The sequence below is a fragment of the Protobothrops mucrosquamatus genome, unplaced genomic scaffold (assembly GCF_001527695.2).
Source record: "Protobothrops mucrosquamatus isolate PMUCROS unplaced genomic scaffold, P.Mucros_1.0 scaffold3145, whole genome shotgun sequence".
NCBI classification, from domain to species: domain Eukaryota; kingdom Metazoa; phylum Chordata; class Lepidosauria; order Squamata; family Viperidae; genus Protobothrops; species Protobothrops mucrosquamatus.
In genome coordinates, this window is record NW_015389145.1 from 218338 (window position 1) to 230382 (window position 12045).

The following is a 12045-nucleotide window of genomic DNA, read 5'->3' on the forward strand; positions in this document are numbered from 1 at the left end:
CACCTTCGGGGATCCACCAAGCTGGAAAAGTTGGGGACCACTGCTCTCTACAGCATAGCCAAATGCTATTGGGTGGGGGGGACTATGGGAACGGTGGCTTTGCACTGGCCCCACTGAGGGTCTTCGAGGGCTAATGAAGATTGCAGAGCCCCCCCTCTCCCCCAGAAGCAAATCCTTCCAGCCTTAAACTCACACACACAAAAAAATCTCTGGAAAAAACCCCAAACATCTCTGTTGCATTATTCCTCAGGGAGAAAAAAAACATGTTTAATTTAGAACGCAGCTCTCAAATACAAAATTGTGGCTGTTCGTGGCGGTGACCCACAAAAGAACGGCAAGGAGGGACGCATTTTTGCGGCCGGGCCTTTAAAACCGGAAAGAACAGCGAGGCAAGTCGACAATCCTTTGCAGCTACACAAGGTCCTGTCCTCTTCCGGGTGACGCAAACAGAACAAAACTTGCCAGAGGTGGTTTTGTGCCACACCAAAATTGTTCCGTCCCTTTCAGAAAACAAAAAGCACACACAAAAAAAACCGGGGAAAAAATGGACTTCCTCTCCTTTCGCATCCCGGTCTCAGCCAGGAACGACGGATGACTTAACACACACACACGCACAGGAGATAGCGGAAGGGATTTCCCACAACAGGACAGGGGACCTCAAATAACACACACACAAAAAAACACGATTGTGTGAACCCGATAGCTCTGTAGTCCAATTTCGTTTCCCTTCCAAGCTAGATGAAGACAGATAAATGCAGTTTATCCACCTAATTAAAATCACAGCACTGTCTTTTTACGAGGCGGGGTGTGTGTGGATGGCTTCAGTTCTTCCTCCTTTGAGAGCCCCCCCCAACTCACACACACACACACCTCTCCTGCCTGCAAACAGCTCAGGGTCCCTCCAGCGTAATTTTGGGGGAAACGCCAAAAAGGTGGACCTTTTTAAGTCTCGGGTGGTGCCCCGGTTGAAAATGCACCTGGTTTGGCGCAAGATTTTGGAAGGAGCGTGGTGGGGGGTGCTGAGGTGGGGGGAAAGTCGAGCCCCACGGGAGCTCATAAGACGTCATAATCCTCCTCTTCCTCATGTTTCCGCTTCAAGAGGTTGGGTGCCTCGCCCATGGCGCCCTGGGCGGAGACCATGTTGGTGGTGATGAGGATGTTCTTGGAGCCGATCAGCGAGGGGTTGATCAGGACGTTCTGCACGGTGGGGGTGGTGGGGGCGACTGGGGAGAGGGAGAGCGAGGATCAAGCAGACACACAAAACACGAGAGGGAGGTAGATGATAGATAGATAGATAGATAGATAGATAGATAGATAGATAGATAGATAGATGGATATAGATAGATAGATAGAGATAGATAGATAGATAGATAGAGAGAGAGAGAGAGAGAGAGAGAGAGAGAGAGAGAGAGAGAGAGAGAGAGAGAGAGAGAGAGAGAGAGAGAGAGATAGATATAGAGAGAGAGAGAGATATAGAGAGAGAGAGAGAGAGAGAGAGAGAGAGATAGATAGATAGATAGAGATAGATAGATATAGATAGATAGATAGATATAGATAGATAGATAGATAGATAGATAGATAGATAGATAGATAGATATATATATATATATATAGAGAGAGAGAGAGAGATAGAGAGATAGATAGATAGATAGATAGATAGATAGATGAGGGAGGGAGGGAAGGAGACTAGATAGAGAGAGGGAGTGAGGGATGGATGGATAGATAGATAGATGATAGATAGTTTGATAGACAGACAGACAGATAGAGACAGATGATAGATTAGATAGATAGATGATAGATAGATAGATAGATAGATAGATAGATAGATGGATGCGCGGATAGATAGATAGATAGATAGATAGATAGATAGATAGATAGATAGATGCCCTTCTCCCTTCTTCTCACTCCCCCCCTGCCCAAAATAACACTCAAAACCCCTCACCTGACTTTACAGATGTTTGCGAGGTGGGGATCTGGACGGTAAACCTCTGTCCGGTTAGCGAGACGGGGGTCCCGACTTTGGCCGAAACGGAGACCGCCTGCGCCGAAGGGGGTCCTGCAAATGGGGAAAAACAACAATTCGAGGCGAGGCAGGTCAGACCGGAAGGGCAGCGAAGGAGAGCCTAGAAGAAGACCCCCAACCCACCCACCCACCCACCGCTGGCAAATTCAGGACTCCAGGCTCCATAAGGCTGAGAAAAATCCAGCCTCCCCAGCAAACCACTCCCTCCCCCAATCCAATCAGCTTGCTAGCTCACATGCTTGTTTTATCTATTTGGTAAACTCAGATGGATTAATTGTATATCTTCTTTATTAGGTTGATTTACCTTTTTTTTTTTTTTTACTTCAGCCTATCATCTATTATTCAATTTCAATTTCAACCTGCCTCCGGAAGCTGTGAATGCTACAACGCCGGACGTTTTTAAGAAAAACTGGACAGCCATTTGTCTGAAATGGTGTAGGGTTTCCTGCCTGAGCAGGGGGTTGGACTAGAGGACCTTCATGGTCCCTTTCTGTGCCACACATCTCGCTGTTTATTTATTTGGTAAATAAATAAACATGCGGCTTGAAAAAGTTAAGAGGACGCATTAAACAAAAAGGGAGGGTTAAATCTCTTTTCAATCAGAATAGAGCTGGAAGGGAGCTTGGAGGTCTTCTAGTCCAACCCCCTGCTCAGGCAGGAGACCCTAGACCATTTCAATCAATCAATCAGAATGGAGCTGGAAGGGACCTTGGAGGTCCTCTAGTCCAACCCCCTGCTGGAGCAGGAGAATAAACCAGACAAAGAGAAGAACTACTGATGGAAACTGGATGCTCGACAAGAAGCAGGCAAGAATACCTCAACGGTTTCCTGCTCTTCTTCTTCCGAAGTGGGGGTTTTTTTTGGGGGGGTATATTTGTTTTGTAAAACCGGTGGTCTCCTGGTGGTCTCCCATCCCAGTATTAAAAGATCCAAGCCGGCTAGATCAGCCAAGCTTGGCAAGGTGTTGCCGCCACCTGCTGGAGCACCGTGGAATAGCCGCATATAAAGAGACAAGACTTTGAGGAAGGTGTCATGCTTCCGTCAGAGAATGGGACCCTATGGAGGTCGAGGGAGAGGGGTCTGTGGTTTCAGAGGAATGTGGGGAAGAGCAGGCAGAGGCAGGCCAGGGCCCATCAGGAGTGGGACAGGATGAACGGGAGAGACAGAGTTCAGGCGATGAGCAAGGGCCACCCCCTCCTGATCCTAGAGCACGGAGAGTGGAGAGAAGGAGGGAACAACGCAGGCAGGCTCAACTACTACTAGGGAGGAGAGCGTCCCGCCCCTCTCCACAAGGAACACCTGGAGACTGAGATTTAAGGAGACGCTATGGGGAGGGGCATTTGTCGGGAAGAAACACTGATTCCTTGGAGTTTTGCGTGTGTTGTTGCTGATCTCTTGTTCTGTGACTTCGGCTTGGAAACCCGGAAGCTCTGACCATTGGACTGGCTGACAACATTGCTTGGATATTCGAAGATCTCGGACTGTATTTTGGCTTCCCTTCCGAAACTGTTCAGGCAAGCGTGTATTCACACAGACTAGCTAGGTTTATGGTGTATGTGTCATTCCTTGTTATCTCTGTGGCCTTGAGTAAATTCCTCTCCTAATCAGACTGTATGCGAAACTGCTTGCAGCCAGAGGCGGCTGAAGGTGTGTGTGTGTCTTCCTGTGTTTGGAGGCTTGCCAGAAACGTGGGAGAGTTTGGGGAAAATTTGGAGCAATTAAAGGGCGGTTTGAATTGCCAGCTGACTGCGTTGCCTCTGTGCTGTGCCCTGGGTCATCACAGAAGGGAAAGCGGGTGGAAAGCCATGATCAGACAGCCCCCTCCTTCCCCCCCAAAAAAATGGAGGGGCATCTTACCTAAGGTGGGTGTGCTAGGCCGGCTGGTGACGGCGCCAACGCTTAACCGGGGCACGGTGATCCTCCCAGCGGACGATGAGATCTGGGGAAAAAGCAGAACCAAGAGTCGGTCGAAATTGCAGAGCCTACGGTCGTCCTCGAATTACAACGGTTCATTTAGTGACCAAGTTGCAACAGCCCTGAAAAAAAGGGACTTTAGGACCATCTTTCACAATTAAGACAGGACTGTTTTTCACATTTACGACCGTTGGTGCGCCCGCACGGTCCTGGGATCAAAATTCAGATGCATAGTTATGACAAATCACAGCATTCCGGTATATGTGTGTGTGATGTGATCGATCCACCCTTTTGCGACAAGCTTTGACAAGCAAAGTCTAATTCTAATTGTTAGAATTAGAATAAACGAGAATTATTATAATTCTAATAATTCTAATTCTAATAACAATAATAATAATAACAACAACAAAGTTGGAAGGGATCTTGGAGATCATCTACTCCAACCCCCTATTCAGGCAGGAAACCCTATTCCATTTCAGACAAGTGGTTGTCCAGTCTCTTCTTAAAAACTTCCAGTGTTGAGGGAGGGAGGGAGGGAGGGAGGGAGGGAGGAAGGAAGGAAGGAAGGAAGGAAGGAAGGAAGGAAGGAAGGAAGGAAGGAAGGAAGGAAGGAAAAAATGACAGAATAATAAAGCTGGGACCTTGGAGGTCATCTAGTCCAACACCCTATTCAGGCAGAAAATCCTATTCCATTTCAGACAAGTGGTTGTCCAGTCTCTTCTTAAAAACTTCCAGTGTTGAGGGAGGGAGGGAAGGAGGGAGGGAGGAAGGAAAAAATGACAGAATAATAAAGCTGGGACCTTGGAGGTCATCTAGTCCAACCCCCTGCTCAGGCAGGAAACCCTATCCCATTTCAGACAAATGGCTGTCCAGTCTCTTCTTAAAAACTTCCAGTGTTGGGAGCATCCACCGCTTAATTAATGATTAATCCCAACAGTGATCAGATCTCCCCACTAGACATCCACACATCCCTTCTGAGCACAAGGGACTTTGGATCAGGATCTAAAGAAAATGCTAAAGCAGCTTTTCCTTAACTAGGCCCCGCCGGACTCATGTCCATTTTTCCCAGGCCGGGGGATGATGGGAATCGAAGTCCATCCGACGTGGAGCCCACCCTGTTGGGAAAGTTCTGTCTCAAGAACATGAATTGTGTAAAAGCTTGCCTGGAAAGTCGGTTTAATTCTGGGTTTGTTGTTGTTTTGTTTTTCAAGCATGGCAGCTTTTCAACATGTGTGGACTTCAACTCCCAGAATTCCCCAGCCAGAATGCTGGCCTAGATCATTAAACAAAGAAGCTATAAATGGGGAAACGGGCCGTGATTCTAAACGCTAGCTTTTTAAAGGATATTTTCCACCCCACTGAAGGTAGGTAAATCTGGATTTCTGCCAGCCACACAAAAGGGCCCATTTTAGTATAAATGTCCTTACCTTTTTCTGCAGAGACTTCAGTCTGTAGTTTGGAGCTGTCAGGCAGTATCGGTCTGGAGGCAATCTTGGTCCCGAGTAGGGTTTAATCAAAGGCAGCGGGGTCTGGTTTTTCTGCCTTGCAATATCCAGCAAAAACTGTGGGACACAGAGACATAGAACAGTAAGGTGGGAAGGGTCCTTGGAGGTCATCTAGTCCAACCCCCTGCTCGGGCAGGAGACCCTAGACCATTTCAGACAAGTGGCTGTCCAGTCTCTTCTTGAAAAGGAGGAAGAGGAGGAGGATAATAGAGTTGAAAGGGTCCTTGGAGGTCATCTAGTCCAACCCCCTGCTCGGGCAGGAGACCCTAGACCATTTCAGACAAGTGGCTGTCCAGTCTCTTCTTGAAAAGGAGGAGGAAGAGGAGGATAATAGAGTTGGAAGGGACCTTGGAGGTCCTCTAGTCCAACCCCCTGCTCGGGCAGGAGACCCTAGACAGTGGTTCTCAACCTTCCTAATGCCACGACCCTTTAATACAGTTCCTCATGTTGTGGTGACCCTGAACCATAAAATTATTTTCGTTGCTACTTCATAACTGTAATTTTGCTACTGTTATGAATCGTAATGTAAATATCTGATATGCAGGATGTATTTTCATTGTTACGAATTGAACATAATTAAAGCATAGTGATTAATCACAAAAACAATATGTAATTATATATTTGGGTGCCGAATCACACCTTCAGCTGCTCCACCTATGGCTCTGAAGGGAGACCTGACCTTTTCTCTTCTCCCCTTGCCCTACAACACACACACACATACACAAACAGTCTCTTCTTAAAGGCCTCCAGATTTGGAGCACCCACAACATCTGCAGGCAAGCCCTTCCACTGATTAATTGTTCTCACTGTCAGAAAGTAATGAATAAGTTGGCTCTCTCCTTGATGAGTTTCCATCCGTTGCTTCTTGTCTTGCCCTCAGGGGCTTTGGAGAATAGCTTCACTCCCTCTTCTTTAGGGCAGCCCCTGAGATACTGGAACCCTGCTATCATGTCCCCAATAGTCCTCCTCTTCATTAAACTAGACATCCCCAGTTCCAGTAACCGTTCTTCATGTGTTTTAGCCTCCAGCTCCCTGATCATATTTGTTGCTGAGTGTGCAAATGGGTGTGGAGCCTTCTTGGAACTGCTGAATGGGCTGTGTTGTCCTCTCTGTCCAAAATGTGGACTTTGCTGACAGAGAGGACCGCCGGTTTGAAAGAGGGGGTCAAAGAGGCCATCTAGGTCAAAACTGAACAGCCCTCCCTCAACAGAGGGGGAGGGACACGACACCATCCATCTCCAGTCTACAACACAGTCCTTTCAGCAGTTCCAAGAAGGCTCCACACCCATTTGCACCATTCAGCTGACCCTGAGGACACAGATAAACCTCCAAGTGGCCTCAACGACCCTCTAAAAGAAGGCAAATGACCAGATGACTGCAAAGGAGTATAAATCCTTCCGTTCCCCACCATCCGGTCAGAGCTGAAGAAGCTTCTGGGATGAGAAGCAAAACGTCTTCAAAAAAAAAACCAAGAAAGTCCAGTTGCCTCGTGAAAAAAAACACCACCTTTTGCCATAACTATGAGCTGGATGACTGAGAATCTCCCTAGACACGCCTTCCCCCAAAACAGCAATTCCATTTTCCCCAGCCTAAGGCAAGATTCGAACTAAAAAGATTTGAAAAACATACATCTCTGGGCGGTGGGGAAGTGAACGACTGGTCTGTCCGGCACTGGATGGCCAACCTCACGTCGTCCGCATCGACGCTCGACTTTTTGGCGTGGCTGGAATACATTTTCGCGTCTTCCAGGATCGTCGTCACGTATCCTTTTTCAGGGAAACAAAAAAAAGCAGATGAAAAGGGAGAAGGCAGAGATTCGCACCAGAGGCCACAGCAGCCGGTCTTCCCATCGCCTGCCTCTCACTTTCCCTAACGGGTTATTGTTCCCACAGACGCAACCGATCAGGACGCACTGGGGTGGGGAAAACCCAGTGAAAAAGGCGAGAGACAGCAACACAAAACAATTCATGCTTACTTTAAGATTCAGAGGTTTATTTTGCTAATAATTTGGAACACAGCAAACGTAATAAGACAACATCGCTTACATTAGTAACCCATTGCAATGAGGTCCAGTCACATAGCAGGTTCAGCAAGGACAGCTATAGGCCAGTGGCAAATCAATCAGGTCCAGTCCCAACTCCTTATACTCTTTCCCATCCTAAAACTGCAGGCAGATGATCAGCGATCTTACATTTTCTGCTGATTTTCTGCTGAACATAACTTTCCTCATATACCCGTGTACAAGGGAAAGAAAGAAAGAAAGAAAGAGGAAGGGAGGGGAGGGGAGGGGAGGGGAGGGGAGAGGAGAGAGAAAGAAAGAAAGAAAGAAAGAAAGAAAGAGGAAGGGAGGGGAGGGGAGGGGAGGGGAGAGGAGAAAGAAAGAAAGAAAGAAAGAAAGAAAGAAAGAAAGAAAGAAAGAAAGAAAGAAAGAAAGAAAGAGGAAGGGAAGGGAGAGGAGAAAGAAAGAAAGGAAGGAAGGGAAAATGAAAGCAGTGTAAACCAGTGGTTCTCAACCTTTTTAATGCCGCGACCCCAACCGGTCGTAAGTCGAGGACTAAACCGGTCGTAATTCGAGGACTAAACCGGTCGTAAGTCGAGGACTAAACTGGTCGTAAGTCGAGGACTTTCCCTGCCCGGGAGCGCCACGCATGCGTGGTTCCGCCCCCTGCGCCGGCCGAGGCGTAGCTGGCAAGCGGCAGAGACGGAGTAGGCCGACCACCAGCTGGCCCAGCCCAAGGGAGGTAAGGCACCTGCCAGAAAAGGGGGAAAAATGGCGGACAAAAAAAAATGGCGGACAAAAAAAATGGCGGACAGTCTTGCTTGGCGACCCCCATGAAATGGTCGATCGACCCCAAATGGGGTCCCGACCCACAGGTTGAGAACCACTGGTGTAAACAGAAGGGAAGTAAAATAATAGAATCAAATAAACAATGACAAAGGAACACGAGGACACAGGAAGTCCTCGACAGCCATTCATTTAGTGACCGTTCGATGTTACAACGGCACTGAAAAATAGATCAGGCCCCTTCTGGAAAACCCATCGTGTCCCAGAAGGAAAGGTTTTTTGCAGAGGCCTGTTCTCTAGAAAGAAATTCGGCTTTAACAGCCTTGAGATCTTGGTCTCCCTGGCACTCCAGCTGCCTCTTTTTATTTTGTGGTAGAAAGTCTGGGAATCCTGGTTTATTTGGGATGATTTAGGGCATCTAAGCGTAAGCCGCTCAAGGAGGCAGACTCCGTTCCGAGGTTTTTGAAAGGGAATTTGTTATTGTGGATTCTGCCTCCGTGGGAAAGAGCGAGCAAACAGGGCGGTGTACGGACACGCAGAGGCGACCAAGGGGATCACTTACTGTATGCGAATTCCAACATCTGGTTTATAACCCGCGGTTCATACTCGGTAATTCCCGTATCTTTTAGGATCTGGGCCATCACCTGTGCAACAGAATGAAATCGTCAGGCACTGCACAGCAACAACAGCAGCACAAACAGACTTTTCCTAGTGTTCCTTTTCCTAATGTTTCTTGGCCTCTGAAAACTAAGCAAAGTTCTAAAGCTCCTCTCTGGATTTTCTTCCCTACTCCTTTCTTCTTCCCGCCGCCAAACAATTTAGATCTCTGTTTTTCCTTTTCTATTTGTCCAGTTTGGGTTAAGTTCATCGTGGTTGGTGGGCTTGAAAGAAATCGGCTCGGCTTGAGCCACGTTGGACAATCAGTCAGGAAAAGGGAGAAGGCAGGTCTTCCAAGGGGAATCTGCTCGGAGTCAAGCTCCGAGGGCTTAAAAACTTACAAGGTGTTTTCTAAAGCCGGTCCTCGGACTGGCAGCCATCCGGTGCACCTGGAACCGGCCTCAGGTTGCAGGGAGAGGGTGCAAAGGGGTGACCAGGACGCTTTTAGCAAAGAGGGAGTAAACAACACCCCAGGAGCCACAGTAGAGGGAGGGAGGGAGGGAAGAAGGAAGGATGTAGAAGGAAAGAAGGAAGAGCAATAGAAGGAAAGGAGGGAGGGAGGGAAGGAATGGGAAGGTAGGTAGGTAGGTAGGAAGGAGGGAGGGAGGGAGGAAAACATGGGAGGGAGGGAGGGAGGACAAGAGGAAAGAAGAAAGGAATGAAAGAAAGGGAAGAAAGAAGGAAGGAGGCAGAAGAAAATAAGGGAGATGGATGGGAGGGAGGGAAGGAAGGAATGTAAAGGATGGAAGGAGATAGATGGGAGGGAGGGAAGGAAGGAATGTAAAGGATGGAAGGAGATAGGAAGGAGAAGGAAGGAGGGAACGAGGGAGGAGGAAGGAAGGAAGGAAGGGAAGGAGATGGGAATGAGAAGGAGGGAGGGAGGGAGGAGGAAGGAAAGAAGGTGAAGGAAGAAAGGAAGGAAGGAAAGGAAGGAAGGAGATGGGAAAGAAGGAGGGAGGGAGCAAGGGAGGAAGAAGGAAGGAATGTGAAGGAAGGAAGGAAGGAAAGAGATGGGAAAGGAAGAGGGAGGGAGCGAGGGAGGAGGAAGGAAGGAAGGAAGGAAGGAAGGAAAGGAGGAGATGGGAAAGGAAGAGGGAGGGAGCGAGGGAGGAGGAAGGAAGGAATGTAAAGGAAGGAAGGAAGGCAGAGTAAATCGGGGTAGATGCAGCGGAGAGACCCCCGCCCCTCCCCCATTATCGAGCCCTCGGACTACAAAGCCCATCGTCCACTTGGGGAGCAGCGCCAGCGCCGGGCAGGCAGAGACAGAGAGAGGCGGCGCTGCCCCCTCGGCCCCCGCACCAGCAAAAGCCTCCCGGCTCCCCCCAGCCTCTCCCCGGCCCCACCTGCGCATCCTTCGGGGCGCTCTTGGGCGACGCCATCTTCCCCGCTTCCATCACGGCGCCGGGCACCATCCGCCGAGGAGGAGGAACAGAGCATGCGCGGCCGCGCCCACACCCGGAAGCGCTGGGGCGCGTGCGCAGTCGCGAGACTGAAGCCGGCTTCTCGCTCTTTTTGCCCTCTTCCTTCCATTTTTATGCTTGGGAGTAGAGCCTGGATTGATGTTCGTGCAACCTTTTCCCCTGCTTTCCTGCCATGCATCTCCCGCTCCGGCTGGCACGATGGGAGTTGTAGTCCCACGTTGGATTTTAATGGCAGCCATAAAAGTCCCCAGTGGTGGTGAGAGGTAGATGCCTGGCTGGGTTTGCACCGTAGGGAGGGGGGCCCGTTGAAGTGGAAATGGTGCGTTGCAAGGAAAACGGGCGTCTCCTTCAACCCTGCAGGGAGAAACTGAATCGCCAACGAATCAAAGTGTAAAAAAAAATAAAAAAATAAAAATCTCGTTGCATTGGCCGGGAATCGAACCCGGGCCTCCCGCGTGGCAGGCGAGAATTCTACCACTGAACCACCAATGCGCCGTTAGGAGAAATTATTGCGACACTTCCTATAGATTTTCTTGCTGCCTGCTTGAAAGCCAAGGTCATTGCAGCTTAGTCCTCGACTTACGACTGCAATTCTGTCCAGGGTTTCGGTTGCTAAGTGAGATGGTTGTTAAGTGAATTTTGCCCCCTTTTACGACCTTTCCTTGCCACCATTGTTCAGTGAATCACTGCCCCCTTGACTTTGCTTGTCGGAATGTCACAGGATGTGATCACATCACCCTGGAAAAGGCAACCGTTGTAAACATGAGTCAGTTGACCAAGCGTCTGGATTTTGATCCCGTGACCACGGGGACGCTGCAACGGTCATAAGTGTGGAAGACGGTCCTAAGTCCCTTTTTTCCGTGCTCCTGTAACTTCAAGCAGTTGCTAAAGGAATAGTTAGTTATAAGTAGAGGACTACTTGTAGTATCAAAAACAACTGGTTGCAGAACTATTCTTTTATAAGGGACTCATTCAGCAACAAGAAATCTTTCTTTTCCCTTCCCGGGAGTCAAAATGCATTTCTAATTTTTGCAATCTGTCCCCCTCTCTTACAGTCAGCGAAACACAATATTATTATTATTATTATTATTATTATTATTATTATTATTATTATTATTATTATTATTATTATTATTATTATTACTATTACTATTACTATTACTATTACTATTACTATTACTATTACTATTATTATTATTGCCTGGAGACAGCAGAAAGAACTGGAGAAGATAACAAAATACAAAGACCTACAAATAGAAATAGACTGTGGCAAAAGCAAGCAAGGGTGGCACCAATAGTTAATAGGCGCCTTGAGTGCAATCCCAAAACATCTGGAGCACCACTTGGACACCATCATCGGCATTGACAAATTCGCCATGAGTCAATTGCAAAAGGCGGCCTTGCTAGGAACTGCTTCCATCCTGCGACAATATCTGTAATAACATCAAACATCCATATCTGCCTATCCCAGGTCCTTGGGAAGGACTCAATAGGTAGACAAAATGCCAAATCCAGTCTGAACATCTGGCTGACTGTGCGATGATGGGGAGGAACAGACTCAGACTCAACCCTTCCAAGACCGAGTGGCTGTGGTTGCCGGCGCCCCGGCATAGCCAGCTGATTCCATCGCTGTCTATAGGGGGCGAAACTTTGGCCCCCTCAGAGAGGGCTCGCAACTTGGGTGTCCTCCTGGATCCGCGGCTGACACTGGAAGACCATTTGTCGGCCGTGACCAGGGGG

At 48.4% G+C, this 12045-nt stretch overlaps 2 protein-coding genes and 1 non-coding gene across 3 annotated transcripts in view; 1 reads left to right on the top strand and 2 right to left on the bottom strand.

Moving 5' to 3' along the window:
• LOC107297086 (histone H3-like) overlaps positions 1-12045 on the top strand; it is a 92444-nt gene that overhangs the window by 68403 nt on the left and 11996 nt on the right. The gene's annotated exons all lie outside the window — the stretch shown is intronic.
• Positions 861-10287, bottom strand: LOC107297085 (transcription initiation factor TFIID subunit 9-like). The gene is made up of 7 exons (XM_015826442.1): positions 10228-10287; positions 8790-8871; positions 7072-7208; positions 5365-5499; positions 3881-3962; positions 1943-2056; positions 861-1223 (listed from the first exon to the last, which is right to left on the bottom strand). Exons 1-7 carry the CDS (start codon positions 10276-10278, stop codon positions 1054-1056), a joined length of 771 nt encoding a protein of 256 aa, XP_015681928.1. The 5' UTR covers positions 10279-10287; the 3' UTR covers positions 861-1053.
• TRNAG-GCC lies at positions 10727-10797 on the bottom strand. The gene has a single exon. It is a non-coding gene; the product is annotated as a tRNA-Gly (tRNA).